Below are 22884 nucleotides of genomic sequence, written 5' to 3'. Positions count from 1 at the left end.
CAGAACATTTAATATGTTACCACGGATCAAGGGTACAGATTGTTGTTCACTGTGTATTGGGTAGCACTCATTTTGATTTAGACTGATTAGCACACAGAACCCTATGATGTTTATTGTTTACAGCTGAGAACAAGTTGCTAAAATTACAGAATATTTCTTATTTTAGGTGTGATAATTGTCAGTAAATGTTCTAAGAAGTGGAAATTGACAGGGTTGTATATAATGTTGTTCTTAAAAATATTTGTCACTTAAATGCCCTCAGGATACGGTCATTGAGCTTACTAGTTTTACATAACAGGCAGATGCTGCAGCTAATGATGCTGTAATTCACATAAACAAGGAAACAAGTCCATCATAATTTTAATGTTAACAGTCCAAAATGAAAAGGTCATATACAGCTTTCTTATTGGGTTAAAGAGCCAAGAGGAAAAAAAATGTGAAAAAAACTTTTTAAAAGCGAGAGGTCGGTGGCAGCTTTCCTTTTTTCTTACAACTTTTCGGTACCCCCCCCCCACTAAAATTAATCTGGATTCGCCCCTGTTTAAGTTCACTGCCAAAAAAACAAACCAAAACAGAAAAGACTAAACAGAAAAACTTTGACAACCATGCATTTTAAGGCACGTTAGCTTTCTTTGTTAAAAACTGTTACTGTGCGTTTGACAGTATGTTCATGTACAGTACAAGGCAGGAAATCTTATAGTGAATTATGTAAGACACTTAAAGCATACAAAGACTTTAGGAGGTGCAGTATTACATCTATAATTAAATAACGTGCGTTGACAGACAGGCGTTTACTGGACGGCAATATTAATTTTAGATAAGGATAAATCCCTCTACAGAAGGCTGTCAATAACTCTTTGCCCTGAGTGGCTGGACTTGTAGAAATCTGGATGCATTGTGTAGTATCATATAAATATGTGTAAATATGGACAAATGTTAGTAACTGAATTTGAGTCATTATCACGTCTTCTGAAGTTCAAACTCAATTAACTGATATCCTGTGGATTTCTGTATTAGTGTTGGGATTTAAAAAGTGCCACCATGCATCCTGATTTCACATGGCTTTTAAACAACGCACATATCTCAGGGGGAAAGAGCTGTGAGACCATCAGAGGGAAAGAAAAATCCCAACAATTATCCTTCAAGTTTTAGTCCATATCTGGAAGTAAAAGACTTGGGGAGGGAAAAAAAGGGAAAAAAAATGTCAACAACTGAATGTTAAGGACAAAGTGCTCGTACTTAAAAACACGTTATGCAACCTGTACATGATTTCGCTGGTTGGAGCTGTTTAGTTTGTCGGACAGTTGTGGAGTGACACATCACCCTCTAACTCTTTCTGGCAGGTAACGTGGAAGTGGTCATGTTCTCCGTTGAGAAGGCACTCAGTGTTTTTCCTTTACATGTGCTCTGGGTGGTTCTGCAAACAGCTTATGAACTCTGTCACTGGATGGCCCTGGAAGCAGATCTCATACACTGCATTGAACAGCGGGAACCTGCAGGAAAAAGGCAGCGTTAAAGCCAAGCTGATGCCTTTTCTAACAAAATGGAAACAGTGACACGAGTCGGTGTGCTGCGGTGGTGCTCCACTCACTTGTCAACCAGGTTTTTGTGCTTGAGGATGAGATTGACCTCAGCTGCTGTTGCTGGACCCTGCAGCTTCTGACCGTTCAGCATCTCTTTCTCCAGATCCTCGATGGACTGAACAGAACAAGAAACACGACATGCAGAGATTCTTAAAAAACGGAAAGAGAGAAGGTCTGCACACTCAATTTGTCACCAAGTACACAGTGGCTGTATACAGTCATTTTACTAGGTCGAGGCTAGTCGCATTTTCAAGGTTTTCTAAGTATGAACTGCATGCTGTCACATTAACCTTTTAACCTTTTCATGCACAGTGTGGATCAGGAGATACCCATTTTCCATTGGATTTGGGTCACTTTTGACCCATTTTGTGCATCAAAGGGTTAAAGGGCACTCATTGAAGTACTTTGAAATAAAAAAAAATAAAATGTGTAAAAAAACGTCAGTTTAGTATGTCGTCCAAAATGTGTGAAAAACGTCATAGTTTAGTATGTAGTCCAAAATGTGTGAAAAACGTCACAGTTTAGTATGTAGTCCAAAATGTGGAAAAAAACGTCATAGTTTAGTATGTAGTCCAAAATGTGTAAAAAAACGTCATAGTTTAGTATGTCGTCCAAAATGTGTAAAAAAACGTCATAGTTTAGTATGTAGTCCAAAATGTGTAAAAAAACGTCACAGTTTAGTATGTAGTCCAAAATGTGTAAAAAAACGTCATAGTTTAGTATGTAGTCCAAAATGTGTGAAAAACGTCATAGTTTAGTATGTAGTCCAAAATGTGTGAAAAACGTCATAGTTTAGTATGTAGTCCAAAATGTGTGAAAAACGTCATAGTTTAGTATGTAGTCCAAAATGTGGAAAAAAACGTCATAGTTTAGTATGTAGTCCAAAATGTGTAAAAAAACGTCATAGTTTAGTATGTCGTCCAAAATGTGTAAAAAAACGTCATAGTTTAGTATGTAGTCCAAAATGTGTGAAAAACGTCATAGTTTAGTATGTAGTCCAAAATGTGGAAAAAAACGTCATAGTTTAGTATGTAGTCCAAAATGTGTGAAAAACGTCATAGTTTAGTATGTAGTCCAAAATGTGTGAAAAACGTCATAGTTTAGTATGTAGTCCAAAATGTGTGAAAAACGTCATAGTTTAGTATGTAGTCCAAAATGTGTAAAAAAACGTCATAGTTTAGTATGTAGTCCAAAATTGTGTAAAAATGTCATGGCTTAGTATCTTGTCCAAAATTTCATTAAAAAAAATCATAGTTTAGTATGTCGTCCAAAATGTGACTCCACAATGTAAAAAAATAAAAAATTGAGTACAAAGGGAATGACTGGTTTAAGAAGAAAAAAATCTGTAAGTAACATCTGATTTCTCACCTTCCCTGTTTTAACAAAAGCTTCGGCTACTTTGCGGTTTCGTCCACCGTAACATGTGGTGATGAGGTCAGCGACGCCGCAGCTCTCCAGGAAGGTTGCTGAGGACACGGGGCCAGCGGTGCAGAAAATACGGGCAAAGGCGATCATCTCCATCAGGCCCAGCCGGATAACTGCTGCCTTTGTGTTGTCACCGAAGCCCAGACCGTCACAGAAACCCGCTCCGACCGCAACGATGTTCTGAAGGACGGATGCAGGAGAAATGTAAGCGAAGGCTGCAGGTATTAAATCTGGAACATAAAATCAGTGAACAAAAGAACCTGCTTCCATCATCGTCTCCCAAAGATTGTTTGAGGTGGAAATTACTTTTTCGCTCATTTTTATCCACTGACACCCAATTTTTTTATTACGCTTTCCTTGTGTAGATCCGCATATTGGATGAAAATCACTGAATCACACAGAGATTTCTCTGTAAACATCACTCAGTCTCACCAATGATTCACCGAGTTTTTACAGCAACTGAGGCACATTCATAAAGAATAGCAGAATAACAGTGTTTCAGAGCTGGCTGTTCTGCATTTAATTTATTTAATAAAGGGCTGCAACATGTCATTAATTTCATTACTTTATCTTTTTATGTGTTAAATGGTGTAGTCTATAAAAAAAGTGTGCTAAAATGCTTAACTCAATGTGGTGCCTGTTTGAGCAAGACCCACAAGGAAGAGAGAAAAGCTGCAAACACATCTGAGAAGCTGGTATATATGACAATGTTTGGGTGCTCTGGCTTGGAGAATGATTAAATATTAAAAATCATTTTGATAATAATAGGAAAAAAGTGTTTTAGCTCTAATTTGGTGAACAGATCTTAGAGAATGCATTTAAGTCTGAAATGATTCTGTAAATTCTGAAATCTGTAAATACTCATCTGTACATCGGACGAGGACACACTGTCACTTTCTGCAATTCCTGCTTTCTTCTTAAGGACATTTAATGCAAAATTCTGTATCTGAGGCATCACTCCAATTAACAAAGACACTTTATTTGGCAGTGGTGTAAAATAAAACACACTGTACAAACACACACGTTGCTTCTTGATACTATAAATGAACACTCGCTAAACTTAAATTATTATTCACATTTTGTAACTGTGTTGTTACCAAACTGCTCTGGAAAGTAAGCTTTGTGTGTTTTCCCTCTATCTTAAGTGCCTTTAGCTCACACTATAATGAATTTTATTTGTTTCAAGACTAATTCAAAGGAGAAATTAAACTTGTATAGTGGTGACTTTATATCCACTGCTGCTGCTTGAAGATGTGTTTTGTTCTGACAGCTCACCTTCAGGGCCCCACAAATTTCCACCACATCGTACTCTTCCACTACAGTAACTCGGAAGTTGTCGGTCTGCATGAGTTCCTTCAGAAGAGCCCCGTGGTTTTTATTCTTACAGCCTGGAAGCACAAAAAAAAAGGAGCCATGATAACATCACTGTGACACTACATGACACACATTCACAGATTGAGAAATGTATTTTTTGGGGTGTACTAGAAAAAAGTTTCATGCTTTAATGTTCCAAATCTTTTTTTTCTTATACTGTACACTGCTGCAGCCCCTCCTCTCATTGTCTGAAACATTTTGATTTAGTTAGAGGCAACCTCCAAGACTGAAAACTGAAGCCAAAAACTGTAGTTCCTCAAATGGCCACTTGAGGCTGACTCAAATAGTCAGTCAATCGTCATAGACCCCCTATGTTAAAATGCCAAACCTTTACATAGGTTTGCAGCCTGCTACAAAAAGCGCTTTTGGTCCTATAGCTAATTTCCGTGTTTATGACAATTGTACAGGGCTGAATTTTTATACAAATGATTGCATGAAGGCTTAATATTATGCATAATTAAAGGTGTGCTCAGTTCCATTCATGCTCCACCTTTCTGATAATTGTTGGAGGAGTCAACCACTGTGAGAATGGCAGACACACAGAACTTCAAAACCGCTGATTGAGAAATGGAACAGTAACATTAAGAAGGGCTTGTCCATCTTTATGTACAGTCCTCGCCTATTAGCGACTTCCAATCGCTGGGCCGTTTACAGCTTGTTAACGTCGTTAACAAGCTATCGTTAACGTCATTACCATCTTGCGGGAGTATCAGCGACAATAAAGTGTTCAAACTTGAAATGAAATCGCGGATCCTTGAGATGAAATCCACGGATCCGCGGAAAATTCCAATCCCTGAGAATAACTCCCTATGATGTGAAATTTAGACATTTAGACCTTGTAAGTTTGAAGACCTTTTACACATACAAAGAAGCTACGACACACTAAAGAAAAGGGAAACACCCCAAAAGCATAATATACTCACTTTAATGAGGTGGATTTATCTGCTCTGATCCAAGACATACTAATCCTATTACAGGAAAATGAGGTTTGTGCTTCTTTAGTTATACAGAATGTTAACAATAAATTCCAAAAGGCATGCAAACACATGAAGAAAGCAAAGTTCCAACCAGGGATCAAGCTTTCCTTTCCAACTGAGGTCACAGAAATCTTGAACTAATGCAAACCCACTTCCTGTTTCAAGGCTATTTGAATCAGGGCAAAACGTCGCCCTGATTCAACAGCAGTAAAGTAGTCTGACTAACCAATGGTCGTCTCACAAAACTTCTCATCGGCAACCTCATTGGCGATGTTCGCTCCCATCAGCACGCTCATGGTGATCCCGAGCTTCTCCTGGATCACATCGGAGATGAGTCTGAGTCCATCTGGGCCCTCATCAACACCCTGGAAGAACAAAAACATATGACAAGCAGATTATTTACATGGTCACGCAGCAGGCTGCTGTATGGGTCGTATAAATTGCACAATAACACTGCTGCAAGCTTCAACCTTTAACCTGCACACAACTGTCAGAGTTCAGAGACACAAGGCGACAAATTCACAACACGTCGCAAAGAGCAAAGCCAGACCTTGATGAGGGACATCCCCAGTGCATCGCTCTTTATCTTGCCCTTCATGGTGTCACACACTCTCCCAACAAACTGGTGTGGGATCACAAACACCAGAATGTCTGCATCGCTGGACGCCTCCACCAGGTCTGGCACCGCCACCTGATGGAGGGGGGAGGACGAGGGTGAGGATGATGTTGCAAGAGCGAAAACACAGATTAAAGCTTGATGCAACCCACGTATGAGCCGGTCCATTGACCTGCTGCATTCAGAAAACTGATACTACAAGTGCAGTACAAACATAAAGGCACAAAATCTCTATAGAAGGCAGCAGAGGACACCTCAAAGACCCAAAATAAACATCAAAATGAATACTTTCTTACCACATTTGGTGGTAGCTTGCGTCCAGGGAGATACTTCACATTTTCATGATCAGTGTTTATAATTTCAGTCAGTTTGCGCCCGTTCACCGTCTCCTCAAACACCCACATTTTGACAGTGTTGTCAAATTTGGGATTCTGAGCAGCATTGGCACCCACAATCTTGGCAATGGCAGAACCCCTGTGTTGTCAACAGTCACAGTTTAACTTAGATGAGGAATCACGTCAAATCTACACTGCATTCAAATGGGTGTAAACTATATAATCTATGGTGTAACAGTCAGGGATCCTTTTAAGCTATGTGGTTTTAAAGATCCAACATCTTGTGATTCTGCTTTTAAAATACAGACATCATGCAGCCAATATTAGCTATGGCTTGTGTTGAACCATTTTGCTGTTTTCAAAGGATGATGGCCTGGCAGGCTGTACACAAGACAAGCTTGTACATTATGTGCCTGTGTAACCTCCATAATGTAGTTTTATTTGGCGGGCACCAAACTCCATTAAGAATTCTTGCGATTTTACATTAGTTTAACCAATGGGAAAATTACATTGGATTTTCACACAGTTTGAGACATATCTTCTCATAGTTTTTGGGAGCACATGAATTCGGCATGAAACAATAAACTTTAAATTGATTTCCAACGACAGCTTCAATCCCAAAACGCTGTATGTAACGATGAATAATAAAACCAATTCTGATCGTTTGATAATCTAAAACTGGACGCCGAATTTATAAGATGATTTCTAAACACACATTTATGACTTTGAATTATGTTTCATCACTTCAGGATTTTGAAGTAGATGCGATAACTTTAATATATGGTGCTGTTGAATGGAGGTTTGGTTTGAGTCGGGCTAACGTGTTGACTGCAAAAGCTCAAAAAAAGAAAAAAGAAAATCCCTATAATCGTGACTGACATGTGGTGAGTTTTTCTGCATACTCAGCCTGTTTCTCAGCATGTGACTCTAATCGGGACTAGTACCGAGCCGTGTTCCTGCTAACGAGGCGGTGTGTCGCTGCTAGTTACCGCTAAAGCCAGTCAAACTTCCCTGTTACTATGGAGAGCGTTGCTAGTTAGCCGGCTGGTTACCCGGTGATGCTAGGCTGGCTAGCAACGACGTAGCAGCTCTGAGGTTAGCGAGAAGCCCGACACGGTTCAGGAATATTAAGACGAAAACTTGCCAGTTTCCAGAGCCCACGATGCAGACTTTCTTCGCAGCTGCCATTGTGAAGAAGTAAACCGCTATATGGAGGTGAACCTGCACCGACTGCAGTCCGGTTATGCAACGCAGTCGGATTTTATTGGCCTGTCCGAGGGGGAGACACCGGTCCGCCCATCGCAGTTTACTGCCTCATTCATGGATCAGAGGAGAGGTTAGTGGGCTCAAAGTAACCGGGGCAAAAGTCTCCGGGTGAAAACCACAAATCATAAATCCCCGTGCATGTGCAAAAGTACATTTAATAACCATACTTGAGCCAAGTTTCCCTTCTTCTTTACTGCAGCTGTTAGACTTTTAGAACCAGCTCTGCTCCCAGTAGACCACAAACAGAAAACTCATATTTCACTCTAGTGTGTTATGAATACTTGGTACATTTAAAATACGCTGTACAATATAGTATTTTCTACACAATATAAGTATTTCTACTTTTGAAAGAACTGGTCACAATACCAATGTCTTTCTCCATTCACAATAAACCTGTGCAGTATTATTATTTTTCATATTTAAATAAATATTTTTACATTATGAGAGCTGTACAGTGTAAACACTACTTTTGAAAGTAATTTTCTTGTTCATTTTTTTTTTCATTTATCTACTGATGTCCCTCCTTTTTTGTTGCGTTATCCACACTGTAGATTTCACCACTGGAAGATAAATAAAGACTTGTCAACTCTACACCTACTCAGACTAAACATTTACATACAGAACACGTTTTATGTTGTTACTTTATAAAATACGAGGCTTTTCTCCACATAAAGCAGCACAACCAGCTTTCAAGCTAATAAGTCAATACATAATAATCAATTACATTGAGTAGGAGCTTTTAGGAGGGATGAGGGGAGATGTCATCTCATTCTTCAAAAGACCAGAATGCATCCCCTTTGTTAACCTGCTATTTAGGCACATGGTTGTATGGAGTCTAATCACTGTTTATTTATTTATTTAAAACTTTTAAAGCAACAGACATCGAGCCAAAGTGCTTTCCAGTAGAGAAATAAGATTGACGTTGCAAATTTTCCCACCAAGTCTGACCCTCCAGTGTGATTTATGATGTGAATTTACCTGAGTATATGAAATAGTACAGTCAAAAAGTGGATAAAATTACAAATTTTCTCGGCTAAATTAAATTGTGAAGTTAGGGCCCCACAGTGTTTTTCATCATGGAGATTTATCTGGATAATTTAAACATTAAACCATACAAAATTATACATGGAAAACCCAACAGACCTAAAGTATCCCTTTGAGCTGCTTGTTTGCAACAGAGCAGAACCAGGCTCAGGGAGAGCAGCCACCTGCCTCTACTGGTTAGGGTGAAGGTCAAGGAGACAGAGATAAGAACAGCAGAAACAAACAGACAATAAATCACAGAACATAAACACTGGACAGATTGGTAGAACCAGTAACTGAGAATCAAAAATACTTTCAGAGATGGCAAAACACAAATTAAGGGAGAAAGAAAACACAAAGTTAATAACGTGCAATAGAGTATAGAAATGCATGGAAGAAGAAGTGACAATCATGAACAGATGAAGACAACAGTATGAACAGAATATATTCATACTGTTGCTTTTATAGGAGGAAATATAAAAGCAAAATAATGAAAGAGAAAAGTGATCAGGCTACTGATTAATACCAAACAGCAGGACGATAAACAGAAACGACTCCAGCAGTTTCAGGAAAAAAATTAAATGCAGCAATAAAACAGGGCGCCTTCAGTTTTGTTTGGAAAATAGCAGCAGTTGAGCAGATTAATGTGGAGACTGTTCAAGACCTCAGTGCAATAACTGAAAAAGCCCCGTCACTTTTGTTTTGAGGATGAACGGAGGACTGAGAGGAGGAACTGAAAAATTTCTAGAAAATTCTTGGAAATTAAGGAAAAATGCCTGGAATATTTCTGAAACTTTTGATAGAAGTTTCCACCAAATTTCTGACAAAATCCCAAAAAATTCCAGGAAAATTTCCATAATATTCATGGAAAATTGTCAGAAAATTGCCATAAAATTGCCATAAAATTCTTTGACAATTCCCAGAAAATTCCCAGAAAAATGCAGGAAAATTCCCATTAAATTACTATAAAATGTCTACAGAATTCCTGGAAAATTCTGGTATAATTCTGAGAACATTTCCAAAAATACAAGAAAGTTCTGGGAAAATTCCCAGATATAGATTTTCATTTACCAAAAAAATCAACAAACCTTAAATCAACATGTACAGTATATTCCAAGTGAAGGCTCCAGACTGACTTTTTCACTAGTCACACAGTCACCTCACTAGCTGAACATTTGCTTATCGATAGACATCAACATTTACCGATGTTCCCTAAACGCCTCACAGAGCAGGCTATGGTAGATGCTCTTAAGGTAGCTGAGGTGTGCTCTGACAGGTGTACGAGGAAACGTGCACATAAATGCACTACATTTTTTTATGAGCAAAACGCATTTTTAAAGATCAGTCAGTCGTTATCGTATTGTAGTTAGAGGCTTAAACCATGATTGTGATTGATGATTATTTAATTTTGCAGCCCTTCTGCTGAGCTACTCATAACTGGCTAACCCACTGGTTCAGTTTCTTCCTGTCTGAACTCTGATCATCAGGTGTGTCTGACTCTGCCTCCTCTTTCCTCAGTTTTGGATGAGGAACACACAGCAGCTCAATCAGGCAGGAAAAGACTAAGAGGTCCACAGAAGACTTGTTATAGCCTGATTTTGCGATTTTTACTTAAATAAATGATTAGAAAAATCCCGGATTTACCAAACAAACCTTTCTATTAAACTCACAGGATGTATACTGTGTGTAGTTTGCTCTGTGCAACTTATAGTGAGGACATTAGAAGTCATGGGAGGGACCACAAAAAGATCAGTGTGGGAGAAATTATTTGGTCTGGAGGCCTCAAACAAAAGAGGACCTTGTTACATAAGACAGCAAACAGAAGAGGCGTCGCAGGAAGGAACTAAACTCAGCAGTCTGGTTTCTGAGTGCAGGAACCAACAGAGAAAATGCAGCTTACTGTGCTGAAAAGTGTCCATGCTTTTGTTTCCACCACAAACTCAGTCATGAGCTACAAGCGTTTCCTCATTTGTAGTTGCTGCTACTCTAATGATTCAGTCAAATGGGATTCTTTTTAATGAGCTAATGCTCTAATGAGGCTTTGGTCTGTCAGTGTTTGAATCATCGATGCCCTGATGAATAGATACAGACATTTGTCACAATCATAACAATAAAAACAATGTTTTCGTGACACAAACAGATGAAGGCACTCGAGGCTGCATGCTTATTTTAAAACAAACAGCACCGCATCAGTATTGATTAATGGACCTCTCGTCTTTGCTTTTGAATGTTCTGACGAAAGAAACTAAGCACCAGGGAAGGGAGATGTAATGTAATCTCACTCTGTGACATTAATTTTCATTTTAAACTTTATAAAGCGATTGGCAACACTCAGACAGACACACGTGCACATCTGTATCAGGATCATCAGGAAGGCTGAGCTAGCTCCTAGGTGAAGAAAATGCACTTTACATTTCTGTTGAAGTAACAAGATGCTGAAAATGGTCCTCATCATTCAGCTGTGTTGTTGTGTCTCGTGGTCCTAATGTGAAGTCGTGTTGCTGCAGGGTCATTTGATTAGCAAAGAACTTCTGTGTCGTGACTTTATAGCCGAACATGCAAATGCTAAAGTGATTTTATAGCTTTAGTTTGTCTCCAGGCGCCTTGTCTGATGTTCTTCTGAACAAAAACTTTGTGTAAACTATCTGCAGCACTGGATCATTTTTCTGCCAACTCACTGCAAGAGTAATTTCTGGAAATAACGTGACTTTAAACATAATCACTTTACTGGAAATGTAAATAAAAACATGACTGTGATGCCTGCTAAATATTTATATCACCTTTGAACTTTAGAGTGTGTTGTAAATGCATTTTTTAAAACTAAATCTTTCCAATTTATAAATAAAACCACATTAAATCCTCCAGCCAGTCAAATGGAAGTTTACATCCAGACTGTCCAGACTCGTGTAATATTGGTGGGAAAGGCTTTGAAGTGTGTGAGTTCATATGAGAGTCAAATTCCTTGTATGTGTTCACATGCTTGACCAATAAATCAGTTTCTAATGGAACACAAAGTAGTGAGCAATGGCAGTAGACAACCCTTCATATATGGATGTTACTGTAAAGAAGCTGCAAATTCTGAAATGTGGATGTTTCACACACATATTCAAACCGGTAGCATGGAACATCTGTGTAACCACAACAGTTTCAGTGTGAGCACCCAAGATTAGTGTCACTAGTTTTGTTTTTCAAAATAATATGACATCACAATGAAGATGACCTTTGACCTTTTGGATTTAAACTGTGATCACTTCATTGTTTTATTCTATTAGATGTGTAGGAAATTTTGTTACAATTATTGTATGAACTATTGAGTTCTGGTCAAATCTAAGTTTTAGAACACCCCAATTTTTACAGTTTTTTTAAAATTGTAAATCAAGTGGTTCAAGTCCAATGAATAGCTTGAAATGGTACAAAGGTAAATGGTGAACTGCCAGAGGTTTTAAAAAAAAGGTAAGGTAAGAAAAATAGTGTACATTTCAGAAACATACAGAAAAAGGGAACAAGAAATGGGTTAACAACTTAAAGCTGTTCTGCAGCAGTGGCGGTTGATCAAGCCTTGAAAGTTGGTGCTACCAAATCCTACAGGGGTCCCAACTTTTCTTGATTACTTACAACCCTCTCTGTCTGCATAAAAGTAGTGTTGGAACACACCGTGGCACCATACCCTCCAGAGTATTATTTAAACAGTATTGTACTGGAGAAAGTAGTGTGTTGCTAAAAATGGCAAGAAAAAGGTAATTAACAATAGAAGAGGGACAGGTCACCATAACACTTCAAAATGTAGGTCTTTCCAGAAAAATTGCGAAGAAAGTCAAGGTGTTAGTGAGTAGAGTTTTCTTCATCATCAAAAGGCACTCAGAAACTGGGGGAACCTCTGACAGCCACAACAGAATCAGAAGACAAGTTTCTGAGAGTTTAGTGATAGGCAGCTCAAAGGACAACAGCTTCAAGCACGGCTTAAAAGTTGTTGTAGTCAGCAAGTCTTACTTTCAACTGTGACGAGAAGACTTGGAGTTGCAGGTTTGACAGGTGGAGTTGAAGCAAGAAAGCCGTAGTTCAGACTAAGCCAAATTCAGAATAAGAAAAACAGGCTTTCCTGGGCCATGAAACACTGCCAATGGACTACTGAAGACTGGAAGAAGCTATTATGGACTGGTGAATCAAAATTTTAAATCTTTGGCTTATCACGCAGGATCTTTGTATGCCATTGAGTAGAAGTACGGATTGTTCCTCATTGTGACATCAACTGTAAAACATGGAGGAGGAAGTGTGATGGTCTGGCACTTTCTGGATCCAGGGTCGGTGACTTGTACAGAATGAGAGGAACCCTGAACCAAAACGGCTACCACAGCGTTCTACAGCACCATTCGGTACCCTCTGGTATGTTCCTAGTTGGTCAGGGGTTCATCCTACACCGCAAGCCAATGACCCAAAACAAAAGTCCAAGCTATGCCAGAACTACCTTAAGAAAAAAGAACAAGATAGTAAGCTTGAAAACATGGAGTGGCAGCACAGTCTCCAGACTTAAACCCCATGGAGCTGGTTTGAGATGAACTGGACAGAAGAGTGAAATCAAAGCAACCTACAAGTGTTCCACATTTATGGGAACTTCTGCAACAGATTAAAGAAGAACTTTCTGAAGAATATTTGATTGATTTCTATTGTGGAAAGAATGCCATGGGTGTGGTCAGCTGCTATATTTGTCAAAGACTTTGATGAGTCAAAAGTTTAGAACAGATTTTGGTTTCTAGATCGATTTTTTTTTCACTTAATTTATTTGTTTTATGCTTTCATTTCAGAGAACAATGAGACATTAACATGTATCGTTTCCAATTAAAAAAGAAATGGAAAAATTGGGGTGTTCTAAAACTTTTGACCGGTGATTTAATAACTGAAAGAAGACTCATACTGTAAGAGTTTCAGCATCTTTCCTACATGCAACCAAAAATAAAAACAAATCTCGATAATAGACCTTACTCAAAGCTCAAAGGTGACTCACCCCTACTTCTAATATTGCTATTCAAAGGCTGGACTCACACTGCAGGAGTTTTTAATTTCTAATGGATTTCAAAATGGGATTGGATCCTACACATGAGAAGAAACTTCACATATTCTTCACAGACATGAAACACTGCAAGATTTGAAAATAATTGTGCATCATACATTACAGGATATTATGAAGGTTATCAGAGTCACCTCAATCGTACACAGACGTAAACAAAATGACTGTGGTGTAACAGCTTGCTGCAATGTTAATAACACTTACCAGTGAGAAGCAAATACAAGCAGGAGCTTAAATGACAATCTTGGCATAAGTCTGATCCAGTCCTCAGGTAGTTCAATGAGTAACTCCATAATCATAGGACAAGATTATCACAGAAGCTGCACTGAAACTGTAACTAGACGCACATTTGTGAGCTGCTCATGTTAAGTCACTGTTGTGTATGTCAGTGTATGCTGAGCAGATTTCTGTAACCTTCCAGTAACCAAACTGCATCCACTGGATTGGATAGTTTCACTGGATCAGGATCCTTGCTGCACTGGGCAGGACATGAGAAATTGTGATCGCCACAGGAGGAGGATCTGAAGACCATCTTGTACAGGGGACTTCTCTTCTCTTCATGTTCCGTCCTTTACAGGGTTGGAGGATATGGTAGCTCTCCACGTACTTCTATTTTCAGCTGTTCTTACTGCCTCACTGTACTGCATTTCTGTCCACTCCTTTATATTGTCTGTCCACATTGCTCTTGGTCGTCCTCTTTGCCCTCTTCCATCTATTTTTTCCTCTAATAATATTCTTGATATGTTATTTTTTCTTATGAGATGACCAAAGTACCTGAGTTTTCTGAGTCGTAATATGTGCTCTAATTGTGTGCTCTTATTTTTTATGTTGTTTAAGACTTCTTTATTTGTGATTTTATCTATCCAGGATATTTTCAGCATTCTTCTACAGTATATATCCACATCTCAAAGGCAATAATTCTTTTCATGGTGTTATTTACAGGGGACTACACATCATAATTAGCATACATATCAAACACTACAGAGAAGGGTCAGACACCAGGGGCCTGAAGAAAGCTGCTGCTGCAACACAACTAGAGGACTGCTGGAAAATTCTTTGATTTGGGGTTATTTTATTTTTTGACAGACCTGATATATAGATAGTCTAGATAGATATATATGCATCAAGATGTGCTGCTTTACCAAAGCAATTTGTAGGGAGCAATGTGGGTTATCTACGAGTTAACATGCTAACAACTGCTAACTGTCTGCAGTTTTGTGGGTGTGTCTTCAGAAGATAAAGTCAAGGATGGTGCATTAGATGAAAGGTAAGGGGAGTTACAATGTCATCAGTAGTCATTCTCTGGGGACCTTGAAAATGGGAACAAAATGTCATGACCATTTATTCAGTACCTGTTGAGACCTTTTCACCTAAAAACTCACTGCTTCAGAGGATCACCAACATCGCTGTGGTTCATCCTCGGATGCCACGAATGATAGAAAGATAGATGACTGACAGGTGCTCTTTCACAGGAGTCAACACAGGATTCACCTTCTTAAAGCCCTGAAACATGCTCAGCATTTCATTGAACGACACCTCACTTGAAGGCTGTATGCTCCTGGATTTTAAAACTGGAAAAATATGGTGACTTGATTAGAGACTTTCTCTTGCAGAGCTACCAGAATGCATTGCAGCACACATGGACAATAAACAGGAAGTACTGAAGTGACACGCACCATCGCAAATCTGTTCTGTTCCATAAAATGAGAGTAAATGATGACAAAGAACACCTTGGCATGAATAAAAGGTACATAAAGTTGGCGTTTAATCATTAATATCACAACGGCTTCAAGTTCATTATTCACCTATACATCACCAGACTAAAACAACCGTCCTTTCATAGCTCAAATGAAAATTTTAAAATAGAGGCCAGAACAAAAACACAGCGGAGGACTTGTTAAAAGATGCATGACGTCATGCAGCAGACGAACAACAATCTGGCTGTTTATTTTGATGTGCTGATGAGTACAGCAGCTCTGACTGTAGCAATACTGACAAAAAAGAAACTGCCTCTTACTTTAGTATAGTCTTTGATAAATATACTTCTGATAAATAAACCATCTACAATCATATGTACAGAAAAACTGAATCCAACGAGTACAACATTAGACAGACCAGGCTATGCTAGTACATGAAGATTACTATCCACAGTCACTGCGATATTTACAGTAAATTACAGCTGATGGCATGATTGTGCTTGATAGTAACACTACACAGCTACACGTTATACAGTTTCCTTCTCCTGCTCAGTCACGCAGATTAACTGCAACAGAATGTTTAAGATGGCTTGATTATTGTAAACACATTCGGGGGAAAAACTCTGAAACATGCACCACCAGAGCTCATGTTTACCTGATATTACACACACCGGTTTGGATATGAAGGCAGCGTTTTTCCTTCAAAAGCTTCTGAATTTGGCACCATCATCCGGCAACACTTTTCAGCCACAGACAGACGCTCAAATAAATACTTGTTTACAATGTGCAACCCGACGCAGACGGATGACGGCTCAGACTGCAGTGTGGACGCACCGCACTGAAGATGCCAGCTGTACAGAGCTACATGCAAGTCAGAGCCCCACAAGATGGAAAAGCACATTTAGCATATTCATCCTCATTGGTGTGACCTCAGTATGTTAACACAACTGAAGGGAAATTCCCTTAAATGGGATGAACAGCATGTGAACATGTACGAGACTTTCCAGGTTTTATTTATACTGAGACCTGCAGTGACTGAATTTGGAGGTAAATCATACATTATGTAATTTTTGTTCATAAACTAATTTATGTACATTAAATTTTCGTTGCTTATACCTCGTTTACTGCATGTTTTTCCCCCCCCAAAAATACTCTGTGTTTTAATGCAGAGAAGGAAATACATGCTTTTTAGTGGAGGATTAGATGAGAAGACTGATACCACTCTTATGCTTGTTGCTTTAAATATGAAGATAGCTTAGCTTAGAATAAAGACTGTAAACAATCTGCACCTCAAAGCATCACCTTATAAAGCCTATATTTTGTTTAATATGTGTCAGACTATATCTTGGCCTGGTTAAGTGCCTTCCTGGAGTCTTGTTGGCTGTTATCTGTAAAACAGTGATTTAATAGTTTTACTATTGTTTTATATGGATTAAATAATTTCGAGAGGAGTATTTCATTTTCCTTAGAAACAGCACTTTCAATTATTGCGCCACTTTATGTACCCCATAAAATCTAGTTTAACTTGTCTATACTGGGTCTACTTTTAATTATTTTATATCGGATCTTTTATTTTTCTATTGGTTGAACTTAAATGAGATTGTTTTTTTTGTTAAACATTTTAATACATTGTGTGAATCACTTTAAATTGCTTTGGTATCTGTAATGTGCTACAAATATGAACTTGCTTCACCTTACCTAGACAGAGGAAGTCTTTGTACTAAACTCTGAGGTCTTAGATGAGGCACCCGTTGATGAATATTTCTACACGCATTGCATTAAATACACAATTATGTTACGTATCACACAGTTATGTGAATAATACACATATGATAATAATGCAAATAATACTCCCACATTAAAACAACATACAGTACAGTTATTGTTGCAGACTCTCTCCACTTTCCTACCATTGTATTTTGAGTGAAACACATTTTTTTCCCCATAGATATTGCAATAATATTATTATGAATACTTTTGGCACATTTCAAACCGTTTCTGTTGTGTGCTGAGTAACAGTCGTTGTTAATCTGAGACTTCACTTATGGTTGTTTTATGATACAACATATATTTTAATTTTGTTTGTCTCCTTATTTATGCAAAATTCTGTGCAGAGAAGATTCAGATGCTCATAAACTTCAGCATTAAAAAAATGTGTAGGCTTGTAGAGGTTTGTTCATCTGCTACATGTCACTGACACCAAGTGACGACCTCCAGAGCTGTAAAATAAAGCCTATGTGCCAGTTACTGCAGTTCCTCAAATGGCCACTTGATGCTCAGCCCAAAAGTGAGTCGATCCCCATAGACCCCCATGTTAAAATGCCCAGATATACAGTACAAACAAACATGTTTACAGCCCGGTACAAAAAACTGTTCTGGCCTCTATAGCTAAGTTCTCTGTTCAGAAAAACTGTACTGGGGGTAAATTTAAAAAAAAAACTCAGCTGTTTAAATTGTATAGAGGTTTAAAGTTCTGGGTCATCATATGTGTGGCTGCTTTGAGTGACAGGTTGTCACTGTGAAAGAATTATCTATGATCCACCTCTTTGCTCATTTTTAGATTGACAGGGAGTCAGGAACACAGAGTCCATGACAGAAACAGATGTTAAACAGATGCTCACCTGCTTTGTCCTTTCATAAAACTGAATCTGGCTGCTGTCAGATTTTGTGGCTTTAGTGTTATGTAATGGGGCGACAGTGGCAGCTGTTTTTCTGACATCAAAATGTCTGGATCCACTGCCTCAGTGTATCAGCTGTTCAGTGCAGAAGGAGCAGTGTAAATCTAAATCTAACGTGTGCACTTGATATCTGTGACAAACTTTAAAATGTAGATCGGGAACAATCCTCAATATTTCTCCCCCTCCAGCTGGAATCGTATTACAAGACCAGGCCCTGCCAAACTAAGCTAACAAAAGGCTGTGCTTTTATATTTAACTTACAGATATGAGAGCGGTATCAGTCTCCTCATGAAACTGTCTGCCAGAAAGCCAATACGCTGACTTTTCAAAAATTCAATTCAGCATATTCAGGGATTTTTGCTGCTTCATCCTTTTTTTTTGCACTCATATGACCTGTGGCTTATGGTGGTTAATGTTAGCAGAATACTGAGTCAGTTTTTGACTTAATGGCTTCCTACTTCTGGCTTTGTTACACCAAATATTTACCATAACAGGCCTCTTCCACAGCAGACATTTGCACTTGTAATAGTAGGAAAACCAAATGACATTATCGAGCTCTGATGGTGCCACAGCGTGCTCTTCCCACTGTGACACGTGAAAATGCCTCAGTGAAAACGACCTGTTTTTTTCTACATGAAAATTGCTGCTGCGTTAGTTTTTTCTCGGCTCATAAATTCTTTATTCGTTGCCCTACAAGATGAGGTAGTACAGTATACTGGCAGAATGCACTGAGTTTAATGAAGGAAGACGTTCTGAAGATGGAGGTGGTGAAAAAGCGGGTAAAAGTCAACAAATGCCAAAGGGTAAAAGTGAAAAGCAGAATGGAGATAAAACTTTCTGCAAATAATTGGTTATTTGACATAAAAGCTCTGTCAACCCGACAGAAGACAAACACCACCGCACACCTGAACCTGTGTTTAGTTCATGCCCTCATTTAACTGTATCTGTTACTATGTCTTGAAAAGGTGTTTACAGATGACCATGCAGTTATTCTAACGTTTTTGAATTCATCACATGTTGATCACTGGTTTCTGATGCCCTGCTGTCCCGTGTGGCTCGTCCACTTGCTTGAGCCACACGACTTTGTTCACCTCGACGCTCATAAAACCTTAAATCAGGCACAGTTCACACACCTCCTCTGCTGTTCCAGCAGTCGGGCAAAGTGCAATGAACAAAGTCCACGAAGCTGCTGAGACACAAGAGAGTGCAGCGGCTCTCTGCCCACGGCTGCAGAAGCCTAGTGAAAGTTACTGACGTGACACTTGACGTCATCTAAGCTCAGGACCGTCGTCTGGTCGTTGTTGTTGTTGTGCTTGTGCTTCTTATCGGAGCAGCGACACAGCTTGTACTTTATCACCTGACAAGAAAAATAAGACGGTCTCAATGAGGTCAGTTAAACGAAAGAGGGACAAGTCACCCAAAACAAAACTTAAGATTTCTAATTATTTGGATTTTTAACCACCTTACAAATCCTGTGATTTGTAAATTCCATCATGACTTCTGCTTTCAAAGTCAGGGATAAAGCAAGACAGCGTTGGGCAAATATATTCTCCTGTGATCCCTTTTTAAATGTGTTCACATTTAAACATATCAAGTCTAAAACTTGAGCAACCTGCCTATAAAATAGCATTTTAAAATTTTGTATAGCGCCCCACATTCATTCAAATCTACAGAAGACATGACTTTGGCGCGCTAAATGCTCACTTGCACAAGGCTTATTTATACTTCGTAAACACTTTCTCACCTCATAAAGGTAGTCAAATATCTCCAGAATAGTCAGTATGCTCGCCCCAATAAATAGCCCCATCTGACCTCCAATATCACCTGAAATGCCAGAACATTGAGAGATGAGAATCACAAGACAGAAAGAGCTACAGAGTGTGACAGAAACAAAGCAGTACCTAAAAGTCCGGCCACTTCGTACGCTTTCTTCTGCTCAATGGTTTCATAGTTGAGAGCCTCAAAGAAGATGTCTAAAACTAGGATGTTCTCCCTGTTGAGACAAAACAAAGAGGTGAAGACCCTGATAACACAGAAATAGGAATTTTATAGGAAATTTTCAGTGCTTTTGCTGGCTTAGAATGGACATTTGAGTGATGACAACACATTGCAGTAAGGACTACCTATTCTGCGTTACCTTTTCTGACAAAAATCTGAGTATTGCTGGCTAAAACCTCTCTGTGGGGCGCAAAAAATAGCTCTATGCATGAAAAACCCTGCTTCTTTGGTGGCTTTGGAGCATCTGACTTAACATCTGGAACATGAAAATGAAATATAAACTCAAGCTACAAGTTTAGAGATGAAAGAAGGTGGAGCCACTCCCATGTTGCGTTAAGGGCAGTGGTGCAAAGTACATGTACAGTCAAACCCAAAATTAGTCATACCCCTAGCAAATTTTGACTTAAAGTTACTTTTATTCAACCAGAATTTTTTTTTATTATTATTATTCGAAATGGCACAGGTGTTGCCTAAAAGATAACAGGATGACGTACAAAAGGCATCATTGTGAGAAAAAAATATGTCTGAGCTTTCATTTACATTTAAAAGTAACTTTAAGTCAAAATTTGCCAGGGGTATGAATAATTTCAGGCTTGAATGTAGTCATGTACTATACTGAAACACTAATAGTAAATAATAATTTTGAGGTACTAGTGTTTTCCATTGCTATGTTTCATATGGAAACGTACTTTTCATTCTGCTACATTTACCTGTTAAGGTGGGATTTTGCAGACTCAGATTAGCAAAACAAACACAATCTACAAATACTGAGTATGTATCATGATATGTATTATGTGTTATTATCAGGTATGTGTATAAAGATTAATAAAAAGTCTGCTGTAACATTAAAAGTGATCATTTTGATCTAAAATGACTATACTTTACTCTGACATTGTGCACATTTGTGTTTTTGCTACAGCAACATTTTGAATGTAACTCCAACAGAAACTGTGGGAAGTTCATATCTCGGCTTCTGCTGCTTCATTTTTGCCCATTTTTAAAAGAAAAATTGTCTCCTGATAGCCTTCCAACTAAAAAAATATGAATAATTACGATATTAACAATAAACTGTCTTTATTGCTCTTCAAGTGCACCACCGTGATGTAAAACTATTTCTCAAGTGCAGTAACAAGCTATCTTCATATTTTTATAACGTGCGTGCTAAAATGAAATAATGATAAATTCCAGTCTTGCACATTGCCTGCAACAATCCATCCATGTATTTGATACTTACTTAATATACTGCTCAGATTTGTTGTATTTCTTTGCTAGATATTTGGCTGAGGCCTTGCTGGGGATCTTGACGAAGGACAGCTCTTTGCTGTATCTGGTCATGTTGCATGGAGTCTCACACACACAGAAATCATTGTCTCTTTCTACCAGGAAATCTGCAGAGAAGAAACCCAGAGCACAGCTTGACCTTTGCAACGGCGACTTAAAGACGTCATGTGATGATGTGTGTCTTGTGCTGTCGTGACATAAATCTGATGGGATCCCGCCTCCCTTTTAGGGACAAAAGTCAAGTCTTCATAATGTAATTTATTAAATCTTATTAGAAAGACTTGGTTTAAGGTTAGCGTAAGGTCAGATTCAGATGACGTCTGCATGAAAGGGATGCAAGCTACTGTGATGTCCTTTGAAGTGATGGAAACCCAGCTGCACGTCTATGTGTTGTTTAAAGATTCAGATGTGGATGAAGCGTCTTTCTTACCGAGAGCTGGGTCAGCACATTCTTTGTACAGCTCCGGGGTGCAGTAGGGTGCATCGCCTGCAGCAGCAACACACATTCACATCAATTAATTTTCCTTTTTCCCCCCTCTTTGAAGTGCCTTCAGTAATTTCTCCGCTGCAGCGTGATTGATGTAACTCTGATACAACACAGAGAAAGAGTGCCGCCCTACCAGGCATGTGCACCATGCGGCAGTTGCAGTTGTCCACCAGGTAGCGCGTTTCACAGTCGATGCGACAGGCTGTGATGCTGTAACTATCAAAGAAGTCTGAATTCATAGGCGTCACCTTGCAGTCTCCCCAGGGTGGAGGCAAATATATGAGCTGCAACAGCGACACATCACCAGCACTATCAGCAGCACTTTCAAGACAAGTGAATCATATGAAATAATGATTTTGAAACTGAAAATCATGCAGTGGTGACATTTTAAAAACTGCAAGACAGTTTAAATGACAAATAAAGCAAATGTAGAACAAAACAATCAGACTGCTGCCACCTGTAGGAGAATTAATCAATCAGCCAATAAAGAACAAAGCAATGAAACCCCGCTGAGTCTCACATCTGCATGTAAAGGCAAGAGACTGAAAATGACTGATTCTGTTCTGATCCATTACAAAGTAAATCTTACTTCTTTTGTTTTGGATGTCACTGCCATCAGTAATAAAGACCTACTGCAGCTAACTGAAAACACTGAAACATCCCGAAGTCAGAAGGGGCAAGAAACATAAACAAAGAGATATTGAGCAAACTCAAGGTTGAACAGGTTCATTTTAACGACAAAAAAGTAAAATTACTAAACAGTGTGTCACCATTTACAGACCAATCTCCTGGTTTAACCTTAACCTACTGAGCTGTGGCTGTTACATTCAACTTAACATCTTAAAGTTACTGGCAATAAATCTGTTTCTGATTCTTCAAATGGCTGATTTTACACAATCTAAATCCATAACAGTAAATCCTCAACACTGAGCTGGAACTAAGACTATTCTTGGATTTTTTTTTCTTGCAACATTAGCTTAAAGTCGCTGATTAAATAATAAATTGACAGAAACAAATTGGTAATCAAACAGTTTTGTCTTTTTTGAGAAAAAATATTTGATTCATGCTCCTCAGATTGT

General features: G+C 38.7%; 2 protein-coding genes and 1 long non-coding RNA gene across 3 annotated transcripts in view; 1 reads left to right on the top strand and 2 right to left on the bottom strand.

Moving 5' to 3' along the window:
* Positions 1-343: 343 nt before the first annotated feature.
* On the bottom strand, positions 344-7616 carry LOC110958134 (glycerol-3-phosphate dehydrogenase [NAD(+)], cytoplasmic). The gene is made up of 8 exons (XM_051949017.1): positions 7455-7616; positions 6272-6449; positions 5910-6050; positions 5586-5724; positions 4284-4396; positions 2952-3188; positions 1592-1698; positions 344-1493 (listed from the first exon to the last, which is right to left on the bottom strand). The coding sequence occupies exons 1-8, from the start codon at positions 7496-7498 to the stop codon at positions 1397-1399; spliced, it is 1056 nt and encodes a 351-aa protein (XP_051804977.1). The 5' UTR covers positions 7499-7616; the 3' UTR covers positions 344-1396.
* On the top strand, positions 7531-14490 carry LOC127534299 (uncharacterized). The gene is made up of 2 exons (XR_007942321.1): positions 7531-7646; positions 14086-14490. It is a non-coding gene; the product is annotated as an uncharacterized LOC127534299 (long non-coding RNA).
* Positions 14491-15405: 915 nt separating this feature from the next.
* LOC110958135 (acid-sensing ion channel 1-like) overlaps positions 15406-22884 on the bottom strand; it is a 70320-nt gene continuing 62841 nt past the window's right edge. The window contains exons 5-10 of the mRNA XM_022204503.2: positions 21939-22089; positions 21749-21805; positions 21272-21425; positions 19941-20032; positions 19784-19863; positions 15406-19396 (exon numbers count right to left, since the gene is read on the bottom strand). Coding sequence (XP_022060195.1) covers positions 19277-19396; positions 19784-19863; positions 19941-20032; positions 21272-21425; positions 21749-21805; positions 21939-22089 — 654 coding nt within the window. The 3' untranslated portion in view covers positions 15406-19276. The remainder of the gene's footprint in view (positions 19397-19783; positions 19864-19940; positions 20033-21271; positions 21426-21748; positions 21806-21938; positions 22090-22884) is intronic.

This window comes from Acanthochromis polyacanthus, chromosome 6 (genome assembly GCF_021347895.1).
Source record: "Acanthochromis polyacanthus isolate Apoly-LR-REF ecotype Palm Island chromosome 6, KAUST_Apoly_ChrSc, whole genome shotgun sequence".
Lineage (NCBI taxonomy): Eukaryota > Metazoa > Chordata > Actinopteri > Pomacentridae > Acanthochromis > Acanthochromis polyacanthus.
Note: the sequence above shows the minus strand (reverse complement) of the source record. Positions and strands in the feature narration are given on the sequence as shown.